The following is a 20,625-nucleotide window of genomic DNA, read 5'->3' as shown; positions in this document are numbered from 1 at the left end:
CTAATGTCTAATATGTGATGATTAGAAAAATCTAATGTCCCACAAACAAGAGTTTCTTTCAACTATTCGGACACCCGAAGGAAGTAAAACAGGTTTAACTCTTCAATGTGAGGCCATGTTATTAGGAAGCAAATGACATTCCCACCTGTCCAATTGCAGCCTTGTTTAGCATCAGATAAACAAACATCCACTCAAAACGTGCTGGGATTAATTATGCTCAGTAACAAAGTCATTTCACCATTGCAGCACAATTTTCTTCCCATATTGTCATAGGGATCACGATCATAAACTACAAACTGTAATCAATCAACTTAAAATTAACATTAACATTAACATTAACATTCTTAATCCAGAAGCATCATCCTAGAAAGAAAGTGATGGCTTCCTGGGGCCTCCTCCTCCTCATCACTTCCACCCCTTTTATAAAAAGCAACCCAAAAATCTTAGCTTTCTCTAAACTAAACCCTCACACAAGTGACACAACCCAAAACTAAACCCAGAAGCAAAAAACCAACAAAACCAAAAGCAGTCGTTCACTAGAAAATATGGACTCCATGACCTCCTTTAAAGGCTACGGCAAAGTCGACGAGCTCGAAGAGCAAGCCTTCCGGCGCAAGACCCGAAAGCGCTTCATCATCGTCATCGTCTCCATCATTGTCCTCGTAGCCGTTATCATCGGCGCCGTCACCGGCACCGTCATCCACAACCGCAACAGCTCATCGTCGCCGTCACCAACCGAACCCGCCACCCAGTTGACTCCCTCCTCTTCTTTAAAAGCTGTCTGCGACGTCACCCTTTACCCCAACTCGTGTTTCTCGAGCATCTCTTCTCTCAAGAACTCCAACACCACCGACCCAGAAGCGCTCTTCAAGCTCTCCCTGCATGTCGCCATTGACGAGGTCTCGAAGCTCAAGGACTTGCCTTCGAAACTCAAGAGCAAGATCGGAAATGATACCAAGCTCAACGAGGCTTTCAAGGTCTGCGAGACCCTTTTCGACGACGCTGTGGATAAGCTTAACGACTCACTCTCTTCCATGGAGATCGGTTCCAGCGATAAGCTCTTGTCTCAGACGAAGATCAACGACTTAAAAACGTGGATCACCGCCTCCATGACTGACCAAGACACCTGCCTTGACTCTCTTGAAGAACTCAATTCAACTCTGGTTCAGGAATTCAGGGATGCTATGCAGAACTCGACGGAATACGCCAGCAACAGCCTGGCCATTGTGGCGAAAATTCTGGATTTACTGTCCAGAATGGGGATTCCGGTTCACCGGAGGTTACTCGGGTACGAAGAATCTTCCGTACCGGAGTTCCCGGGCTGGGTGAGCCCGGGAGACAGAAGGCTGCTTCAGGAGCAGAACCTGACTGCGCACGTGACCGTGGCGCAGGATGGTACCGGGGATTTTAAGACCATTCAAGAGGCTGTGAATGCTGTGCCCAAGAAGAACTTGACCAGGTTTGTGATATATGTGAAGCAAGGGACGTATTTGGAAAATGTGATTATGGACAAGAACAAATGGAATGTGATGATGTATGGAGATGGCAAGGCCAAGACCATTGTTTCTGGGAAGTTGAACTTTGTAGATGGGACTGCGACTTTCAACACTGCCACTTTTGGTACTAATTCTTCCTCATTTCCTTGTTTGAATTTCGATCTTAATTTCTTTCCCAGTCTAGTCTACCATTTCTTTAATTTGAGTTTGAGTTTGATTAATTTGATCATAATGTGTCACTATAACTTTGCTAGCCTAACTGTCTTCCAAAGCTTTCAAAATATTCATCTTTACTGGCTAACAGAAGAAAAGCATTCATCTTTACTGCTTTAGAACTGAAGGAGTTCCCAGTGTGGTTGGGGTCAATTAGGAAACCATAGCTAAACCAGAGTTGCCTTTCCGTGTTTTTTGATATTGGTGGTGTCAAATTGGGAACTAGGCACATGGTTTAGGCGTCACCATGTTAAACTGATGTGCTACTTTCACCTAAAACAATTCTCCATCTGCATCTTGAGTTGTTGGTCTTGTTGTTCTTCTTACGAACAAATCAAAGTTGGTTAGAATACTAAAAAATGGATTGGATATCTGGGTGAGAGATACTGAGATGTGTGGACGGTTGATGCCCCTACCATGTGCTTGTCTAGTTTGAGTGGATTATATATTACTTTGATGTTCATGTGGTGGCCCCTTTTGATCCATTTATAATATGACTGATGCAAGTTAGCATATAAGCTTGACCCAGAAATGCAAGTTTGGCCTGCATAACCATGTGGTTTTTTCTTCTGACGTTTTCCAAATGATAGTGATAAACATGTACATGTCTGCTGAAATTGTATGGCAGTTGACTCGTACTATGGCTGGTAAGAATAGGCAGTCATATTGGTGGGGAAAGTCATAAACCAAGTTTCACTGTTTTAGATTCTGTATGTAGTGTATTCTTGTTGGCTTGCACTATAGTCATCATAGGCAACAATTCCCCAGTTGGTTTCTTTGTTATTTTAGAATTTAGGAAGACCCTCAAAATAACTGGTCATGTCAATTAACATAGGACTATGTGTTGGAATTTCTTTCTTTCACAGTGAGAAATATGTGAATTGAGGCTGTTGAGAACTTTATTATTCAAACATACATTGAAACTCAGCTTCTGAAATGTCCTGAATGCTTACAAGGAGTGTATTTTGCTCTACCAGCTGTTGCAGGAAAAGGGTTTATTGCGAAAGATATGGGGTTCATTAACACTGCTGGAGCGGCAAAGCACCAAGCAGTGGCATTCCGATCTGGTTCAGACCAATCTGTGTACTACAGATGCTCATTTGATGCATTCCAAGACACACTCTATGCTCACTCAAACCGACAATTCTATCGTGATTGTGACATCACAGGCACCATTGACTTCATCTTTGGCAATGCAGCCGTGGTGTTCCAGAACTGTAATATCCAGCCGAGGCAGCCAATGCCGAACCAGTTCAACACGATCACTGCTCAGGGGAAGAAGGACCCCAATCAGAACTCCGGGATTTCAATCCAAAAGTGCACAATCTTTCCACTCGAAAGCAATATGACAGCTCAAACATATCTTGGTAGACCTTGGAAGGAGTTTTCCACCACAATTTTCATGCAGTCCACTATTGGTTCAATCTTGAACCCATTGGGGTGGATAGAATGGGTTTCTAATGTTGATCCACCTAGCACCATATTTTACGCGGAGTATCAAAATAGTGGACCAGGATCAAGTGTGGATAAAAGGGTTACATGGGCTGGTTACAGGCCCTCTCTCACAGATGTTGAAGCAGCCAAGTTCACAGTTGAGTCCTTCATCCAAGGTAGTGAATGGTTGCCTCAGACTAATGTGAATTTTGAGACATCCCTGTAAGGCTGTGATCTGAGAAATCGCTCAGTGTGCGCTTAATGTTCAGAAATTAAACTCCTTTAGAAAGCATGATTTAAACTTTAAATACATACTCAGTTTTCAACATACAGCTTCTACTTTGTAACATGTTCGACAGAATTGTGTTAGCTCTGTGAATGCTCAGTTCTCTTTTACACTTTCCAACTGTTGTGGAAAGTTATTTTGTAACATCCTTCTTTTTATTATACTGGTTCCCGTTAAGAATGAATTGAATATAGTGTCGAGCAAATTCCCGATTCTTGTTCTCTTTCGTACTGCATACAGGATAATGTGTCCAGATTTAGAGTTTTTCTTTTTCTTTTTTCTTAAGGAAATAAAAGAAATAGAGGTTAAAAACATGAAGAAAGAATGTGGCATGAAATAATCATGCTATAACTATTTTTTGCCTCAACTTTGTTACAAACCTGTTAAAATTGACAAAGAACTTAATAATAAGATGCTTCTTTGATGTAATCAAGCTACTTCTGATCTGGTGTAACCGTGTAAACCAGATAGGCAGAGACCATTCATGAGAACAATGATCCTTCAGTGCTCTTGTCTAATAAATTCCCGATTCTTGTTCTCGTCTAATAATGAATGCCGTTTCTTTCAAGTGTCTTACCACAAGGCCTACTGAAGATGGGATGAATGATATTCCGGACTTGCTTACAAACAATATCCGATCACAATGGTTGGTTACTTCTACCCACCGAGGACCGTTGCACCTCTAGCTTTATGACAGATTTCTTCTCTCTTTCACTAGTTGTGTTTCGGTATTCACACACACACGGAGTGTCTTCGACATCTTGGACATAGTAATAGACTAATAGGTACCCCCACAACATAACGTTAACGTTGATCATATAATAAGAAGCTGCGACCTAACTTGAGGAGTGTGGACATTTTAGGACAGGATTTATTACCCAAGTTATTCAAAAGGAAAAGTAAAAAACGAAGAAGAAGGAAATATTTACAGTTGTAAGTTGTAACCTCCATGGTCATATTATGTGGGCGCATCACACAAGCATCCAAAACAAAAGGCGTGGGGAAGGAGGCAAAACCATCCAAACTAAAATCGTGGTGTTGGTTTCGTCGAACGTGTCCCCCAGGAGAAACTAATTGTCACCGCATCAAGTTTCATAGTCATCCAACTCCTCTCCTCATCACATCAATATAAAAGCGAAGAAAGAAGGCATGCGGAGATTCGTGAACGGCAGACTGAGAAGCCTCATCGTCCATTCTTTACAACAGACCAAACAGCACCCGATTCGTCCTCACCAGCACCAAACACCTCCTCTACTTCTAAGTCGTTTCTTGTCCTCCTCCACTTCAGTTGTCGACGTCCCGAATTCCATGGCTGACAAATCTCCTCATCCGGCTACTGTTACTGTTGACAATATCAATCCCAAGGTGTTTTTCTCTTCCGGGTTTTTCGTTTTTGTGTTAGTTTGCATCTTTTTTGTTAAATATTTGTTGGGTGGTATGTGATATATGGTTTACTGTTGAATCCAAGGTTTGAATCTGTATTTGTTATCTGGGTTTTGATCTTGTGTTAAAGTTTGAATATTTTTTTTGTTTTGGTGAGAAATTTGCTGGGTGCATGATCAATGTGTGGGTGATTGGTTCACTGTAGTCTTCATGAGTCCCAATGTTTTTGAACTCTTTTAGTCTTCTGGGGTATGTTTTCTGTTGAAGTTTCATTATTTTTGGTACTTTGAGTGTGTGGCTGATTGATTCAGTTGTGTATGTATAGATGGTCAACAGGTATTTGATCAGTTCTGAATCTTTGATGGTTTTGATTACATTTGTTGTTTTAAATGTAGGGATTTATGATCAGATTTATCTTGGAATATATTAAGCATGATGGTAGCTTTCAATTTGCTTTAGCTTTCTTATTTCCTTAATATAACATTAATGGATGCAATCGGCGTGATCCAGTTTGCTGCATATTTTAAATTCAACGCCCAAGTTGTCATCCGTGAGTAATGACATCATTGACTGAATGGTTTTGGAGCCGAGTTCTTTCATTTTTAGTGAAAGCTCTGTTGTGAACGACCAGAAAAAGAAAAAGAAAGCTCTGTTGTGTTTTAACTCTTTGACAATTTCAACTTGTATTTGGATCATTCTGCTTCAATAACTATGTGTTTTTTTTTTAATGTTGATCGGGGAAGGCTTGGTTCTCGGCTATTAATTTATGTTTCTCCCAGTCAAATTACTGTTGGATTTGTTTTAGATGAAATGTTTTCTCTATGTTTTTTCAGGTTGTGAAGTGTGAATATGCTGTCCGAGGTGAAATTGTCATTCTTGCCGGGGTATATATAACTGACTAAATAAAGTTTCTGACTAAATTTAAGTCATTTCTTCTTTGATATTAGTCCCTATACTAATGCCCTTTGTAATGTCCTTGTGCCACAGAAACTTCAAGAACAGTTGAAGGCTAATCCAGGCTCTCTTCCTTTTGATGAGGTGTGTTTCCTTTCCCCTTTGATGAGTTGCTTGTTATATTGACCTTATAGGTTAAAGGCATCGTGACTCAGGTACTGACCTTTGATTGTGTTCCACAGATACTTTACTGCAATATTGGAAATCCTCAGTCTCTTGGTCAGCAACCAATCACTTATTTCCGAGAGGTTGGTTTCGTAGATTACACTCTTGCAATCAATATTGATATAACAACTCAAATCGATCCTTTATGATTGTTTTGTTTTTCTAGGTTCTTGCATTGTGTGACCATCCAGCCATCTTGGACAAGAGTGAAACACAAGGCTTGTTCAGGTATTGGAAGATGATATGATATGATATCTGAATCTAAGTCGAATTGTTGTTAAGATTTAATGATCGAGTACCTGTATAGGAGTACTGCTATTTGGAAGATTATATGCTATGTGAATATCTAAGTTGAATCGTTGTTTAGAATGTGTGATATGAGTACTGTTATCTCTTTTGACAACATAATATTTTTCAAAAATTCGTTGTTGGTAGTCATAGGAAGGCAGTAACTCAAAATGCCACTATCTCATTTAAATAAAGGTATAATCAATCTTGTCATTGGATCATTTGCATTATGAAGCTATAAAATCAAGAGAGCGATTGCAATTTTTGTAATAAGAAACAAAGGACGCCTGATGTTGTTAGACTTATCCTAATTTGATGTCCATGTTACATTGCAGTGCTGATTCAATTGAACGGGCATGGGAGATTCTAGACCAGATTCCTGGAAGAGCAACCGGTGCTTACAGTCACAGTCAGGTAATAAATTTATGAGTTCCACATCACAGAAATTTGAAAAACGTTGACGAATTCTTAAGTGGTATCATTGCTCTCTCAAATGACTCATTGACCCTCTTCATCCGTTTTCCATCAGGGTATCAAGGGGTTACGTGACTCAATTGCTGCTGGAATTGAAGCTCGTGATGGCTATCCTTCTGATCCAAATGATCTTTTCTTAACAGATGGTGCAAGCCCTGCGGTATCTCTTGACTACCATTCTATACTGCAGAGACATTCTTACAATGCTATACAATTTCGCTTTCCTAATATATTTCCACACTGCAGCATCCATAACAAATCATTTTCATTTCTCTCTTATCAAGGTCCATACGATGATGACGTTGCTGATAAGATCAGAAAAGGATGGGATTCTTTGTCCCATTCCTCAATACCCTTTGTACTCTGCTTCAATTGCTCTCCATGGTGGCACACTGGTATGTCTGGATTCAACCGCCCAACTTCATTGCTATCATTCATACTCGAGTCTTTAAAGTTGCCGACTATAAATTAAGCTTAACTTGAGTCTTGAACTGATCATTAAATTGCAAAATCATTGGAAAGCTACACAACCCAAGTTATATGAGTGCCAGAAAGTGGAATTTGTAGATATCTATGTAGTTCTTTACCGGTTACTATTTTAAGAATACTCAAATCTATTGTCTGGTTTCTGCAGGTTCCTTACTATCTTGATGAGGCATCAGGGTGGGGATTGGAAATTTCTGATTTAAAGAAGCAATTAGAGGATGCAAGGTCGAAGGGTGTCAGTGTAAGGGCCTTGGTCGTTATAAATCCAGGCAACCCAACTGGTCAGGTGAGCTTTGAGTTGCATTTAACTAGCTGACTTGTCAACGAAATTGATATGTAGGGATGAGAAACTTGTGCTAATCTAGACTCCTCAATGGTTGATTTGTTTCGTGCTGTGTTGTCTGCAGGTTCTTGCCGAGGACAACCAGCGGCAGATTGTGGAATTCTGTAAGCAAGAAGGGCTTGTTTTACTGGCAGACGAGGTATGTTTAACTTCATATACTTTCTAACAGTGTTGGAGTATTGCTCTATGTTTGTGGATATATTCCAGTTACTGAGGTCTTTATGTTCGTAATTCTCATACAGGTGTATCAAGAGAACGTATATGTTCCTGATAAGGAGTTTCATTCATTCAAGAAGGTAACCCGGTCTATGGGTTACGGTGAGAATGATATTGCACTCGTATCTTTCCAATCAGTCTCTAAAGGTAATGTTTTCTCATGATGAAAGTAGATACTCTGATGGAAATCAAAGATTTTTACAAAAACTTATGTTTGTCGCTTCTGGTTGTAGGGTACTATGGGGAGTGTGGAAAAAGAGGTGGATACATGGAGGTCACTGGATTCAGTCCTGAAGTGAGGGAACAAATATACAAAATGGCATCCGTCAATCTTTGTTCTAATATCAGTGGTCAAATTCTTTCAAGCCTTGTGATGAGTCCACCAAAGGTCTGTTTTCTATCTTTTAAGTAAATGTTGTAAATCAGTTGTCTTTGATTATTGATCACCTTTGCCAGACCATTTATTAACAGATGAAGCTTCTTTGTTCTATGCAGGTTGGAGATGAATCCTATGAGTTGTATCTTTCAGAGAAAGATGGAATTCTGTCATCTCTTAAAAGGCGTGCAAAGGTTAGTTCGAAAGAGTAAAGACAATAACATGACCTGATCTCTTAAAATTGTTCTGAAAAGCCGGACTAGTTACACTTCCTTTCTTTCCCTCAATTTATGTAACTTTCATCAATTACACAGACGTTAGAGGATGCGTTGAATAGCCTGGAGGGTGTGACATGCAACAGAGCTGAGGGGGCAATGTACCTCTTTCCCCGCATAGAACTGCCTCAAAAGGCAATCCATGCAGCAGAAGCTGCAAAGACGGCTCCAGATGCATTCTATTGCAAACGCCTACTGAATGCCACTGGAATTGTAGTTGTTCCTGGTTCTGGTTTCGGACAGGTTAGTTGGTAGACAAGTCCTCAATTGTATTGATACCCTCTGTTTTGCTCTTTCAATTATCCAGATCATTGAAAGTTGTTTTCTTTGCAATCAGGTTCCTGGCACCTGGCATTTCAGATGCACAATCCTGCCTCAAGAGGATAAAATTCCAGCCGTCGTCGACCGTCTAACAGAGTTCCACAAAAAATTCATGGACGAGTTCCGTGACTAGATTACCCTGCCAGTTGTCTCAGGTGGTTTGGAATAATAATGAGTGCGGTAGACACCCTTATATGAAGATTTCAGTTTCCTAGTCTTCTTTTGTTTTTAAGGAGAACGAGTTGGACAATATAACATGTTTTGATGCAGACACATTTTAAATCTTATAGTTTTGATTTTGAATCACATGAGGCTTTGCAATTACTTCTTACAGTCGGACATGAGTCTTGAGCGTGTCCACGTCTTAACCCAGCACATTACTTTCATACCATATGTGGCTACTCGTCTCTTCCTTAAGATAGTTTTCAATTCATTGTAGACTGGAGCAACTAGTCCAGGTTAAAAAAGGTGGCAATCTTCAGCAATCGACTGCTAATTTGTAGAGTAGTCCTAATATCAGTAACTGCTTGGTCTCAAATGAAGAACGAGTTTGAAGGGTTGGTGCATGTCTCTATCACCATGGAAGTTTGAAGGGTTTTGCTCATTGGATTCAAGTTCTAACGTACTCCATTGTAGATTCCTTGTGGTACCAGCAAGGACCCCCATACCTGTAACTCTGTAAGCTTTGAAAGAAGAGTAAGAAGTCCAGAAATAATTACGTTTCACAGAAAGCATTAACGGTAATTGGCCGAAGTAATGCAGCTTTTAGCGAATCTATGATGTCCTGCACAAGTTAAAAAAATTTGAGATCTTTCTTGCTGAAACTGTCTCTTTTCCTTTACACCCTACAGTTCTTGGTTTTAGCCAGTGAAGTAAATGAGTCTGTTCAATAATGCTAACTTGGGGTTTGGGGTTTAGGGTTTAGGGCATGGCCACATGTCAAACTGTGATGATTCCTGCATCGCTGCTTGGATAGGTTGGTCCCTGTTTCCAACAAGATGAGGAAAACATTGGTTTTTCTGAGATTGTGGGATAATGAGGCCAACAAAAGCGAAAGCAAAGGACCAATCTACTTTCACTGCTTGGCTTTGCAGCTTATCAGATATTCAGATTGAGATGTTTGCTAAAGGTAAACTTTAGCCCATGTGATCTCCATATACAGGGTTCCCAGATCCTGTTACCAGCTGAATTATTTCAACTTTCAAGCATCCAAGACAAAAAAAAATTTATAAATTGGTTAAATATTCTATTTAAAAAAAAACAACATGAAAATGAGATATCATAACTTATTAACTACCGATTCATCGCATGAACACAAAATAACACGATATGAACACCAGCTATTAGATTAATATTTCTTTGATGTAATATTGGTGTACATAAAATGTGCTGCGAAAGCAACCGGAGATGCTAGTTCTATTCCGGCGTGTGAATCAAAGAAAACGAAAAGGGAAGCAGCAGTGAGGAGCTAGATAGCATATGAGAGATCAGAGATGCATAGGATCCTATTCCTATTGGTATTCTTTTTGCTTTTTTCTAATATCAAATCAAGTTGATTTAAAGCTGCAATGTACATGTAGACCGTCATCCATGCTGCTGTATTTCAATAATTGTTTAGGTCGACCGAGCCTCAGCTAAACTCGAAGAATATTGACCACACTATTGTCTTGTAAGAATTTACTTCATTTCATCCATTGTCTGTTAGTTTACAGTAAATTTCATACTTCTCAAGTTCTGATTCTGCAATTTACGCTCCATGTTTCGTTTATCAGTGTTTTAAATTAAATTCGAGTGCAAACTTCATTCAAAAAGAGAAGAGTGAGAGAGTGAGTTTACTTTTTCCTTACTTTTATCAAAGTGAACTAGTGTGATCCTTTTACTGCATTTTTCTTTTGGACTTACAAGACACGTTCAGAAAATATTGTAGTTCTGATTTTTCACTGTGACACTAGAAGTACAATGCAAAGAAGTCGTTGCGATTTTTTCATGATCGGTTGTGGTTACTGCAAGGGAAGCACCCGCAAGAAATATGGCCTGAAAAATGAGGGTTGTGCCGACTTATCATCTTCTGTGCTTGGTTGGTTGCCTTGTGAATTTGCTCAGTGTGTTGTTGCCTGGCTTCTGCTCTCAATTCCTCGGCTTTTCTATGCACAACTGCCATCTTCCTCATCAACTTCTCCTCCAGGTTTGATCTCATCTTCTGTATCTTCACCTAAAAACCAGAAAAAGGTGTATCAACAAGACAACAACCAAATGGCCAGAATCAAGCATGCATTTATGCCACCCAATTTGGCTTTACAAATGAAAATTAATATATTCAGATAGAACAAAAAACCAAGCTTCCAACCACAAGTAGTATCGTAACTCATTTGAATACTCAAATTCCCCATTTCCCCATAGATTTCTAAATACGATTTCACATGGGTTGCAAACTTGCCAGTATATTAAAATGTGAGGATGATGACTTCTAGCATTCTTCTTTTGTTCTTTTAAGAGATAAGCATGCATAGAACGATATTATACTAAGCAATGCACTTCAACTGAGATGTGATCTAGTGAAGAAAACAAAAGAAGAATGGTGTCCGAGAGTGACGAGTGGCTCGAGATTGAGGAAACCAACAAGAAGCCCTGTGAAGCATTCGAACTAGAATGAATAATATAGAGTTCAAAGGGTAGTTGTTAGCTTAGTTGGCAGAGTTGCACTGCGGTTTGACAATGCGGCCACTTTGTATCATGCTCTAAATTCAACAGCAAATATTCTCCTATAGTGAGTGTAGGCACTACGAGAGGAAGTAAAAAATGGAGTGTAAACGGCAAGAAAAATACACCAAACTAAGGGTTTGGTGAGATAACAACAAAAATGCAGCGCTAATTGAAACAATAGACTATTAGCCAAATTCTATCATCTTTTGTGTACAATTCCAGTTCATGGTTCCATCAGTTGAGTAACTCATTAATCATAATATATTTTGAGGAAATAACTCTCAATCATAAGGTGATTGCAGCAATTAAAATAATAATTTCACTATGCTAATAGCAAGACATCAATAAATAACAACAAAGGAAGCCAAATCACTATTTCCTGTTCCTATGTCTTATGTTTGTCTTTTAGCTAAAGACCAACAATTGGTAATGAACACGACATGATGGACTAAGAACCCACCAAGGGAAAATAACAGGAGAACAGAAGTACCTCAAGCTTTCTTGACTGAGCTTCTGCTTTTGCACTTTGGAGGTTGACCCAGGCTTGAATTTTTGCTTCTTCCCTCTGATACCTGTACAGTCCAAAACACAACACAGTTAGAATTAAAATCCTTATCTGGAACAATAGGATGGTCTAACGTAGTGATCCAATTACCTAAGGCAGCATTTGTTATTTTCTTCCTCTTCCCAAGCAGCAGCTCTTGGTTCAGACATACCTTCTCGGTATCCATTGCCTGCGTATACATTGCCTGTGTCAAAATGCCTCAAGCTCTTTGATATTTCCATTTCTTCCTCTTCCCTTGAGTTCCAAGTCGACGCAACTGAATCATATTGTGTCCCAAGTTGAAGCTTAGCTAAATGGCATTCCTGCAACTGAGTAATGTCAATGGTGTTACTGGTGCTGCTAGAGTGCCCCAAGGCCAATGGGCCTGACCTATTTTCAGGAGTGTTATGGCGTGCTGGTGATGGGTACTTGAATGGTGTGTGGCACCTCGAAGTTGTTGAACTGCCAAGAGGAGTCATCTCTGTCCCAACATCCCGATGTTCTATTTGATCACACTGGTCTGTGCCTGCATCTTTCATGGTTTCGCAGGCTGGGTTTTTGAATAGAAACCCTTCTCTAGTTGGCTCCAAATACTTGAAATTTGGCAGAACTGGCTCTATGTCATCTACAAACTTATCTGCAGAAACAAAACTCAATTTTGAATTACAGTTGTTGTAAATAACCCAATTCATAGATATCTAGCTCCGATTCTAAAAATTTGTCTCCAATTTGAAATGATGCAAGTTCAATACACCTACTAACAGTACATATTTCAGCTAAAAGCTCAAAAGAAATAATGCTTATATGGTTTATAGAGTTTGAAAGAATCTGATCAAACAAATACATGGAAAATCCAGAACTAAATTCTACATTGTGACTTGGACAGTGACCATAAGAATAAAGTAGAGCAAAAGTTGAAACCATCATCAGCCTTTTACAAGACAAAAAACAAAAAGAGGGAAAGATGATAATGGCACAAAAAAGGGCCAATTTGATAAACAAAAGCCTATAGGTGAAGGTTCCACCACTAAAGTTGAAGAAGTAAAGATCATTACCTTTTGGAAGCACATCCATTGAGCCTAAGCCCCCCTTGAAAGCTTTGGCAGAACTGTTATGATTGTTCAAAGAAGCAGACCTCTGAAAGCTTGAGACTGCTTTTGACACCTCCATTTGGTGCTGCTTAAAGGTATCACATTGCTTGGCATTGCTAACCTTTGTGGAGTTGTGAGCAGGAGAATCATGGCAAGAACTGTTTATGAGCCATTTCTCAGCATCATCCCACTTTGAAGGGAAGCTCTTCCTGGAAAGATTACCAACACTGAAGCTGAACACAGGCCTTCCGGGTGTGGGAGGAGCTTCTAGAACTTTCTTGTGTGTGACAACTGAGGTCACTCCCTCTCTTTTCTGAGCTGAGGAGTCAAGATAATTGCTCCTATTGCTTTCTGGGCCATTAATGCTTGGTGGTGGCAGTGGGAATGACTTGACAAACTCAGCTGTCTCTTTGAGATTAAGCTTGCAAAGTGGGTCAGGGAAGGTGTCTGCAAATGGGTTGCTCTTGCTTTTCCCATAGAAGCTTGTGTTGCTCTCCAATTGTGGTTCCTGAATCACAGACCAAAACCCAGAAATCAGAGGAAAACAAACCAAGCACAGTAACTAAAACCCAATTGGGTAAGTAAAAACAAGACAAAGAACACAAGGAAACCAAATGTGGAATCTTTACCACACTAGATGAGATAAAGTTTGGAGCTTGGAAACATCTGGGGCTTGTAAGATCCATGGAAATTTCTTTAGCTTTGAGAATCAAGGGTTTATCTCTTCACTCTTTAGTGAGTAAATGTTGCATTGTCTATCTTCAGTATTTGGGTATAAAAATTTAGAAGGCAAAATTGCAGAGAAGTAGCTGAACAGAGAAAAGAAGCATTGACTGCTTATTTTTGCAAGTTGAAAGTTGAAACCAAGAGTACTATTACAAGAAATGAATCACATGGGGGCTAGCCAGTTCTAGCTCTGCCTTCAAAAAAACTAAGACTATACACTAAACTACTGTAGTGACATAGTCGTACTTGTACAGTAGAAGCAGACGAGGACTAGGGAAGTGGACGAAATAGTACTCTGTGAAAAGAAGAGGGGGATCTTTGGGAGTAGTGGACAAAGACACTCATGAGTCCCAAGCGTGAGGCAGAGAAAAAAACTGTCCTGGAACAACAAGTAATTGTTTATTTTTGGTTTTCTTTTTGGGAAGCTTCTTTTGGTTTTTTTTTATCCACCATTCGTTTTACAGCACTAGGTTTACAGGATCATATAGTGTCTCATGGTTTGGCATCATGTAATTGTCTGTCTCGGCCTGTAAAAAGTGGTCGGGTCTTGTAACCAGAGACAGTAGATAAAGGAACTAGCTAGTCCAAAATACCGAGGACGAATAATCGATCATATGTAATTACAGAAATTTTTTATTTATGGTTAGGTGACACCTAATCACCAGAAAATCTATTGGTGTTTGTGGGCTAGGCATGCATAAAGAGAGTGGTAACGTGGTCGGATTTTGTAATCTTTGAATTTACTTCAAAATCTTACTTCCTTGTGGCCTAAATTTACAAAACTACGTTGGTTTTGTTCCTGCTCCTTTTGTGATTCCTCAAATGGTCTTCTTAAACAAGACAGTTTCTTTCCTTGCTGCTAAAGCTGTTCTAGAGCAAGTAGGGAATGAGAACTCTAATGTTATCGGGGTAAATCGTTGATCCCTCAAACGTGTGTGCTTTGTGTGGAGGAGCTCAGAGACTACCCTTAACCTTCTATAATTGAAAATTGAATCGCTATATTTGAACTGCTAGGTATTATTAGATATTTGCCACGGTTTTGTGGAGGTACGTTCATCTGTAGTTGAAGGTGGATTGATATGCATGGCTACGTAAGGTTGTGTTCATATCTATGTACGTAGTATGTAATAATAAAGGTCAAAGCAAAGCTGGGCAAGGGCCAGTTGCCCCATATCCGCCATTGATATTCAACTTGTAAGTTTGATTTCGCTATTTCCATTTTAAGGAAACGTTAGCATCCACCGGCCTCCTATTCTGATGACAACACTCGGCTTAGAAATGAAAGTGATGTCGAGACGGATCCAACGTTTCTAAAAACGCTTGTGATTCTACAGAATTATTAGTCCCAATCCAAGTCTCAAACTTCACATTTCAATGCTAAATGGAACTCTTGGACTCTAATCATCTCTGAAATGACCATTCTAAACTCCAATTAGTGAACATAGTACGGGCGTCCTATTAGCACAAAAGAAATATGGGCCTTTCTAAGTTTTGAGTTCTAGGCTTGGACTATATGATGTTAAGGCCCAGTTTGATGCAGCTGTGCTGTGAGGAGAATTGCTTTTGAATCTGCTGTGACCAGAATTGTTTTTGAAATTGCTATTAGGAGAATCAGCTGAGGCGTTTGGTAACCTATTTTTCAGAAGTGCTATGGCTAAGTGTAATTTACCAAATTGGACATGAATGCTCAATAAGTCAATATATTTTTCAATAAAAACTTCATATCTTTTTTTTAGAAGAAAAACTTCATAATGTTGTATTGCTCCGATTTTAGTCTTTATTTCACAAACTAGTTGCATCAGGAACAAAAAAAGTGAAATAATTTGAAAACAGAAAAATAAGTATATAAAGAAAATGTATCAAGTATATTTAATTTAATCATAATTAAACTATTAATTTAATCATAAAGAAATTGTAAAAGATAGTGAATTGACTTTTCTTTACATTAGTTGCAAAAGATAATGAACGTAATTGTTTATTTGTCGAGATCCATTCCCAGGAGGCCATGACCAATCTATTCTTTAGTTATGCCTCTCTCATTTTTCAATTCATGAGTTATCTGCTGGAATTACATGGTGCAAAAGGGAAAATCTCAACCCATTAAGCTTTGGCTTTGTCCTCTTTCGGGAGAATCCTCTCTCAATTTGATGGGGGAGGATGGGATGAATTTGCAAATTCTTCAGGAAGAGAGAGAGGTAGAAGAAGATGGAGGTTGGATCTATTATTTTACAGACTACTCAAATGATAGAAGTATGAAAAGAGAGACAATAATTTCATAGAAATCCTTTCAAGTATTGAAGAGATGAGCACAGAACAATAATTTCCCAGGAGATTTGATGCCAAGGAAGAGAGACAAGAGAAAGAAAGCAAGAGAAAGAAGAGGGTAGGTTGGGTAATAATAGAAAGTTCATTTAACTGTAGCGCGTCTCAAGATGATTCCCGCAGAAGCGAAAACGAAAAGCAACCCTCCACCTGCTTCTCGTTTTTAGCTGCCACTGGCAGCGCTTCTCCTAAAAACAGCTCTTTTCTTGTTTAGCAAACACCCTCCATTTCTCTCAAAATCGCTTTTGGACCAAAAGCAGATCCCAAAAGCGATACCAAACTGGGCCTAAATCACTAATCAAATGCAGCATTTGTCCTCCTTCTCTCTAGAAATTTTACCAAATCAAGTAATCAACCATCATTTTGAGAGTCTTACCACCACCACCATGACTTTTGCCTCCATCTCTACTCCATCCACCCAGCTTTTTACTTGACCAGATCGATATGTGCCCTCTTCATTCAATTTCTTCCTCCTTCTCTTACATCTATTTCCTTCAAGTTCTCTATTTACCCGTCACTAGCTAGCTGCTGCCATAATGATTTTCGCCATGCCATCTCTACTCTTACCAACCCATCACCTCTCCACCCAAAGGCGTACTTACACACGGATACGGTGGGCTGTTTTGAGTTTTGTTGCATATTTATAATTAAAAAAAGTTAAATTATAAAAATCAGCCCACCCCAAATTTCTTTATGTAATTGAACTTAGTCCATATGATTTTTTTTTATCTGATTACATATATATTGTTTATTTTATTAAAAGCAGTTGCTCCGTTAGTATATTTTATATCAACTTTCTTCTCTTTATTTCTTTTTTTTGTCGTTGTATACGTCTCCATTCTCTTCTGCCGAAGCAGCTAAGCCAAGTGCCAAGCTTTCTCTTTTTAATCTGTAGGTATGATTCTTAGTTATATCGGTCATCCTCTTGGAGTCTTGTACATGTCATATGACTTAGTTCTCAAATCTCAATTGATTAATGTCTAGATCAAATTTAGTCCCAATATCCCATCATCTCAAATCTTAATTGATTAATGCCTTGATAGTCTCAATATCCCATCATCCCATCGCAGTGTATTATATTGATATTCCAATTCTAATCTCAATTGCTTGCTTTTTTTATTGTAGATGACTAATGCTAATGATGTGTGTGTGTGTGTGTGTATAGTTGTAATAGTACCAACATTTGATTCATAGTTATTAGATTGTGTTTTTCCGTCCTGTTAGGTTTAAAGATTATACACTCATTTACTGTATTGTTAGAGCGGTGATTGTGTGCTTAGTTATTAGATTTTGCTTCTATTCAAAAGTGTAAGGTTCAATTTGAGTAGGTATGTTATTTTATCTTTAACTATTGTTATTGAATCTCTATAAAATGTTATAATATTGATTTGTTAATAATCAGTTAACTATGTGATTATTTGAAATGTTTTTAATCTAAAATGTGATATGTAAAATATATAAGAAAAAGAATTAAAGAACTTTAAGAAAAAAATTTAGCCCACCCCAACCTAAAATCCTAGGTCCACCGTTGTCTCCACCTCTTCATTTCATCATCACAACCCGTAAAGGTGAATGAATTGTAATGGGATTGCACAATTCAAAAAGAGTTTGCATTGCTTTATATATATTGATACAAATCAATAACGTTAATGCTCTCTAAAGTCAGACCCTAAACATATGCACAATCAAGCTAATAAGAAAATAAATAAGAGATCTGAAATTAGTTCATGGGTGGTTAATTGCATATTGGTCAATGACCTTCATGACTGAATCCTTAACTAAATCCTTAACTGAATCCTTGATCGATGAAGAGTGATTACATTCCTTAACATTCCCCCGCAAGCTGATCGGGAGTGCACGAACGGGAAGCTTGGAGACCAAAGATGAGTATCGTGCAGATGCAAGACCTTTAGTGAAGAGGTCTGCAAGCTGGTCAGTTGTACAATGATAAGAAACTTGAAGCTCCCCACGAACAACCTTCTCACAAACATAGTGATAATCGACCTTAGCATGCCGAGTGCGAGTATGGAATACCAGATTGGAGGCAAGAGAGATGGCACTTATGTTGTCACACCACAGTTTAGGACAACTCAAAGGAAGACAAAGATCCTTATTAGATCCTTAAATAAGTGCCGAATTTGATTTTGACATCAAATTTTTTTTTTTTATACGAAACGACTAAACAACCAACAAAAGTGAGGTAGTTGGAGCCGAAGAGGTCGAAACTAACAGCAGTAGCAGCAACATCATGCAAAAAGTTAACATCCCCAGTACGAAATTCAAAAGAGTCATGACCCAGCTTTGCTAAAACATTAGTCACAAAAGTTGCTTCACGAAAAATGTGACCGAAGTAGATGTCTTCAAAACCAGCAACAATAGTCTTCATATCATTGATATATGATTGGAATGGATCTCACATCAACTTTTCATCAAACTATTAATACTGATTTTCCTCCTTTGTTGTTGTTCTTGTTTGAGAGGCTTCATGGATGTAGCTTTCAGATATGATCTATGATTTACCATCTTTAAACAAACTTTCACGGTTTCACCTGTTGATGAATTTTTGTTATGTCAACAGAGGGTGTCTACATTACCTTGGTAACCTCTCCCTCTTCGGTTACTAGGCACTTGTTAAGCGTACTTGAGCCCGAAATTTATCATATGCACCATAACCAGTAGCTTCATTGTTTATTTATGCATGAAGCAATCAGCTTTGGTCCTCGTAATCTTTTCTAGAAGACCTTTGGTTGTAATTTATATGTAATTGATCTTAAAATTTCTATAGACATGTGAAACATAATTCTCGAAACAATGTGACGTGTTTGTTCGGAACCTATAACCGTAATCTATGCAGTACAATATTTCATTGATGTAGTAATTAAGAGTTTAAGACTAATACAATCGTATATTCATTTTCGATCCAAAAACTGTAAATTGAAGTCTGCTACAAGGAATCATTTATATTTTAGGGCCATATTTTATTGGATGATGCCAAATGTTTAGGATATCTTAATTATTTGAAATATATATGTATATGTATATACATATATATATATGTGTACAGTCCCCTTCTAGAGTGGGATTCCGTTTTGAATTTAAAGTGCGGGACTCCTTATTTCGCTCACTTTCAAGTCGTATTTTCACATCTCAACCGTACAATGTCTAAAACACAGTGTGTAGATCATTCATGCAAAGTTTCATCAAATTTGAAAATCATTTGGGTACCGAATTAGATTAAATAAATCAACAGAACAAAAGTTGTCCAAACAGAACCGTTCGTGTAAATTACGATTACGGAAGCACAAATGATCTTCAAATTTGATGAAACTTTGCAGGAATGATCTACACACTGTGTTTTAGACATTGTACGGTTGAGATGTGGAAATACGACCTGATAGCGAGCGAAATAAGGAGTCCCACACTTTAATTTCAAAGCGGGATCCCACTCTGGAAGGGGAATGTATATGTGTGTGTGTGTATATATATATATATACAGACTTTCTCTGCTACACACGTCCGCGTTTATTCTTACAGTGCGGATTTCCACTTTACACTCACTTTTCAATCGAATTTTCACATCTCTACCGTCTAGTCTTTAGATATTAATGTATAGATCATCTCTGTAAAATTTCAGTCAATTTGGTTATCATTAAGGCACTCAAACTCGATTAAACCAATGGATGAACATAATTCTGTTGAACTTGAATCGTTCATGTTTATAACAGAAAAACACAGTTTTGAGTGCCTTAATGATAATCAAATTAGCTGAAATTTTGTAGAGATAATCTTATACATTAGTATCTAAAGATTAGATGGTGGAGATGTGAAAATTCGATTGAAAATGAGTGTAAAGTGGAAATCCGCACCGTAAGAATAAATACGGACATCCGCACCTGAGAAAGCATGTATATATATATATATACACACACGGACGGATCCGTTTAGAAGCGGACATCCTTAAAATGCGGACGTCCCTTCGTTCTCCACCGTCCGGCGCTGATATTGGTGCGCCTCCACCCGAGCTGACTCCATCAGCGTCCTCGATCACTTTCCCTCCTCGGCGAGTCCGCCGAATTCCAGTTTTCCGGCGAGATCGATCTTGTTTGAAGTTTTGGGTGATCTCGCCGGAAAACTGAAATTCAGCGGACTCGCCGGGGAGGGAAAGTGATCGGGGACGCTGCTGGAGTCCGCTCGAGTGGACGGCGCCGGACGGCGGCGAATGGAGGGACGTTCGCAATTTAAGGCTCGTGCGGACGTCCGCCTCTGATCGGGCCTCTATATATATAATCCTTTTCAAATAAGGATATCCTTATTTTAGTGAAGGTACAAATTTCATTATTAGACCCACTTTTCAATCTTTGATCATATCCTTATCTTGAAAGCTCAAATAATCTCTAAATTGGATGAAACTTTGCAGGAATGATCTACACACTATGTTCTAGACACTGAACAATAGAGATGTGAAAATGTGACTTAAAAAATGATCTACACACTATGTTCTAGACACTGAACAATAGAGATGTGAAAAT

At 38.7% G+C, this 20,625-nt stretch overlaps 3 protein-coding genes across 3 annotated transcripts; 2 read left to right on the top strand and 1 right to left on the bottom strand.

The window, feature by feature from the left end:
• The first annotated feature begins 467 nt into the window (after positions 1-467).
• LOC101295060 (pectinesterase 3-like) lies at positions 468-3,640 on the top strand. Its single transcript, XM_004303711.1, has 2 exons — positions 468-1,620; positions 2,687-3,640. Exons 1-2 carry the CDS (start codon positions 546-548, stop codon positions 3,367-3,369), a joined length of 1,758 nt encoding a protein of 585 aa, XP_004303759.1. The 5' UTR covers positions 468-545; the 3' UTR covers positions 3,370-3,640.
• An 806-nt stretch (positions 3,641-4,446) lies between these two features.
• On the top strand, positions 4,447-9,136 carry LOC101294194 (alanine aminotransferase 2, mitochondrial-like). The gene is made up of 15 exons (XM_004303708.1): positions 4,447-4,794; positions 5,646-5,696; positions 5,800-5,850; positions 5,949-6,014; positions 6,098-6,159; positions 6,555-6,633; positions 6,749-6,853; positions 6,978-7,088; positions 7,328-7,465; positions 7,587-7,661; positions 7,765-7,885; positions 7,972-8,126; positions 8,234-8,308; positions 8,429-8,632; positions 8,727-9,136. The coding sequence occupies exons 1-15, from the start codon at positions 4,579-4,581 to the stop codon at positions 8,841-8,843; spliced, it is 1,626 nt and encodes a 541-aa protein (XP_004303756.1). The 5' UTR covers positions 4,447-4,578; the 3' UTR covers positions 8,844-9,136.
• A 1,558-nt stretch (positions 9,137-10,694) lies between these two features.
• Positions 10,695-13,734, bottom strand: LOC101297280. Its single transcript, XM_004305735.1, has 5 exons — positions 13,681-13,734; positions 13,013-13,556; positions 12,069-12,594; positions 11,904-11,985; positions 10,695-10,922 (listed from the first exon to the last, which is right to left on the bottom strand). The coding sequence occupies exons 1-5, from the start codon at positions 13,732-13,734 to the stop codon at positions 10,695-10,697; spliced, it is 1,434 nt and encodes a 477-aa protein (XP_004305783.1).
• Positions 13,735-20,625: the final 6,891 nt, after the last annotated feature.

The sequence above is a fragment of the Fragaria vesca genome, linkage group LG6 (assembly GCF_000184155.1).
Source record: "Fragaria vesca subsp. vesca linkage group LG6, FraVesHawaii_1.0, whole genome shotgun sequence".
Lineage (NCBI taxonomy): Eukaryota > Viridiplantae > Streptophyta > Magnoliopsida > Rosales > Rosaceae > Fragaria > Fragaria vesca.
This window is presented reverse-complemented; position numbering and strand designations above follow the sequence as displayed.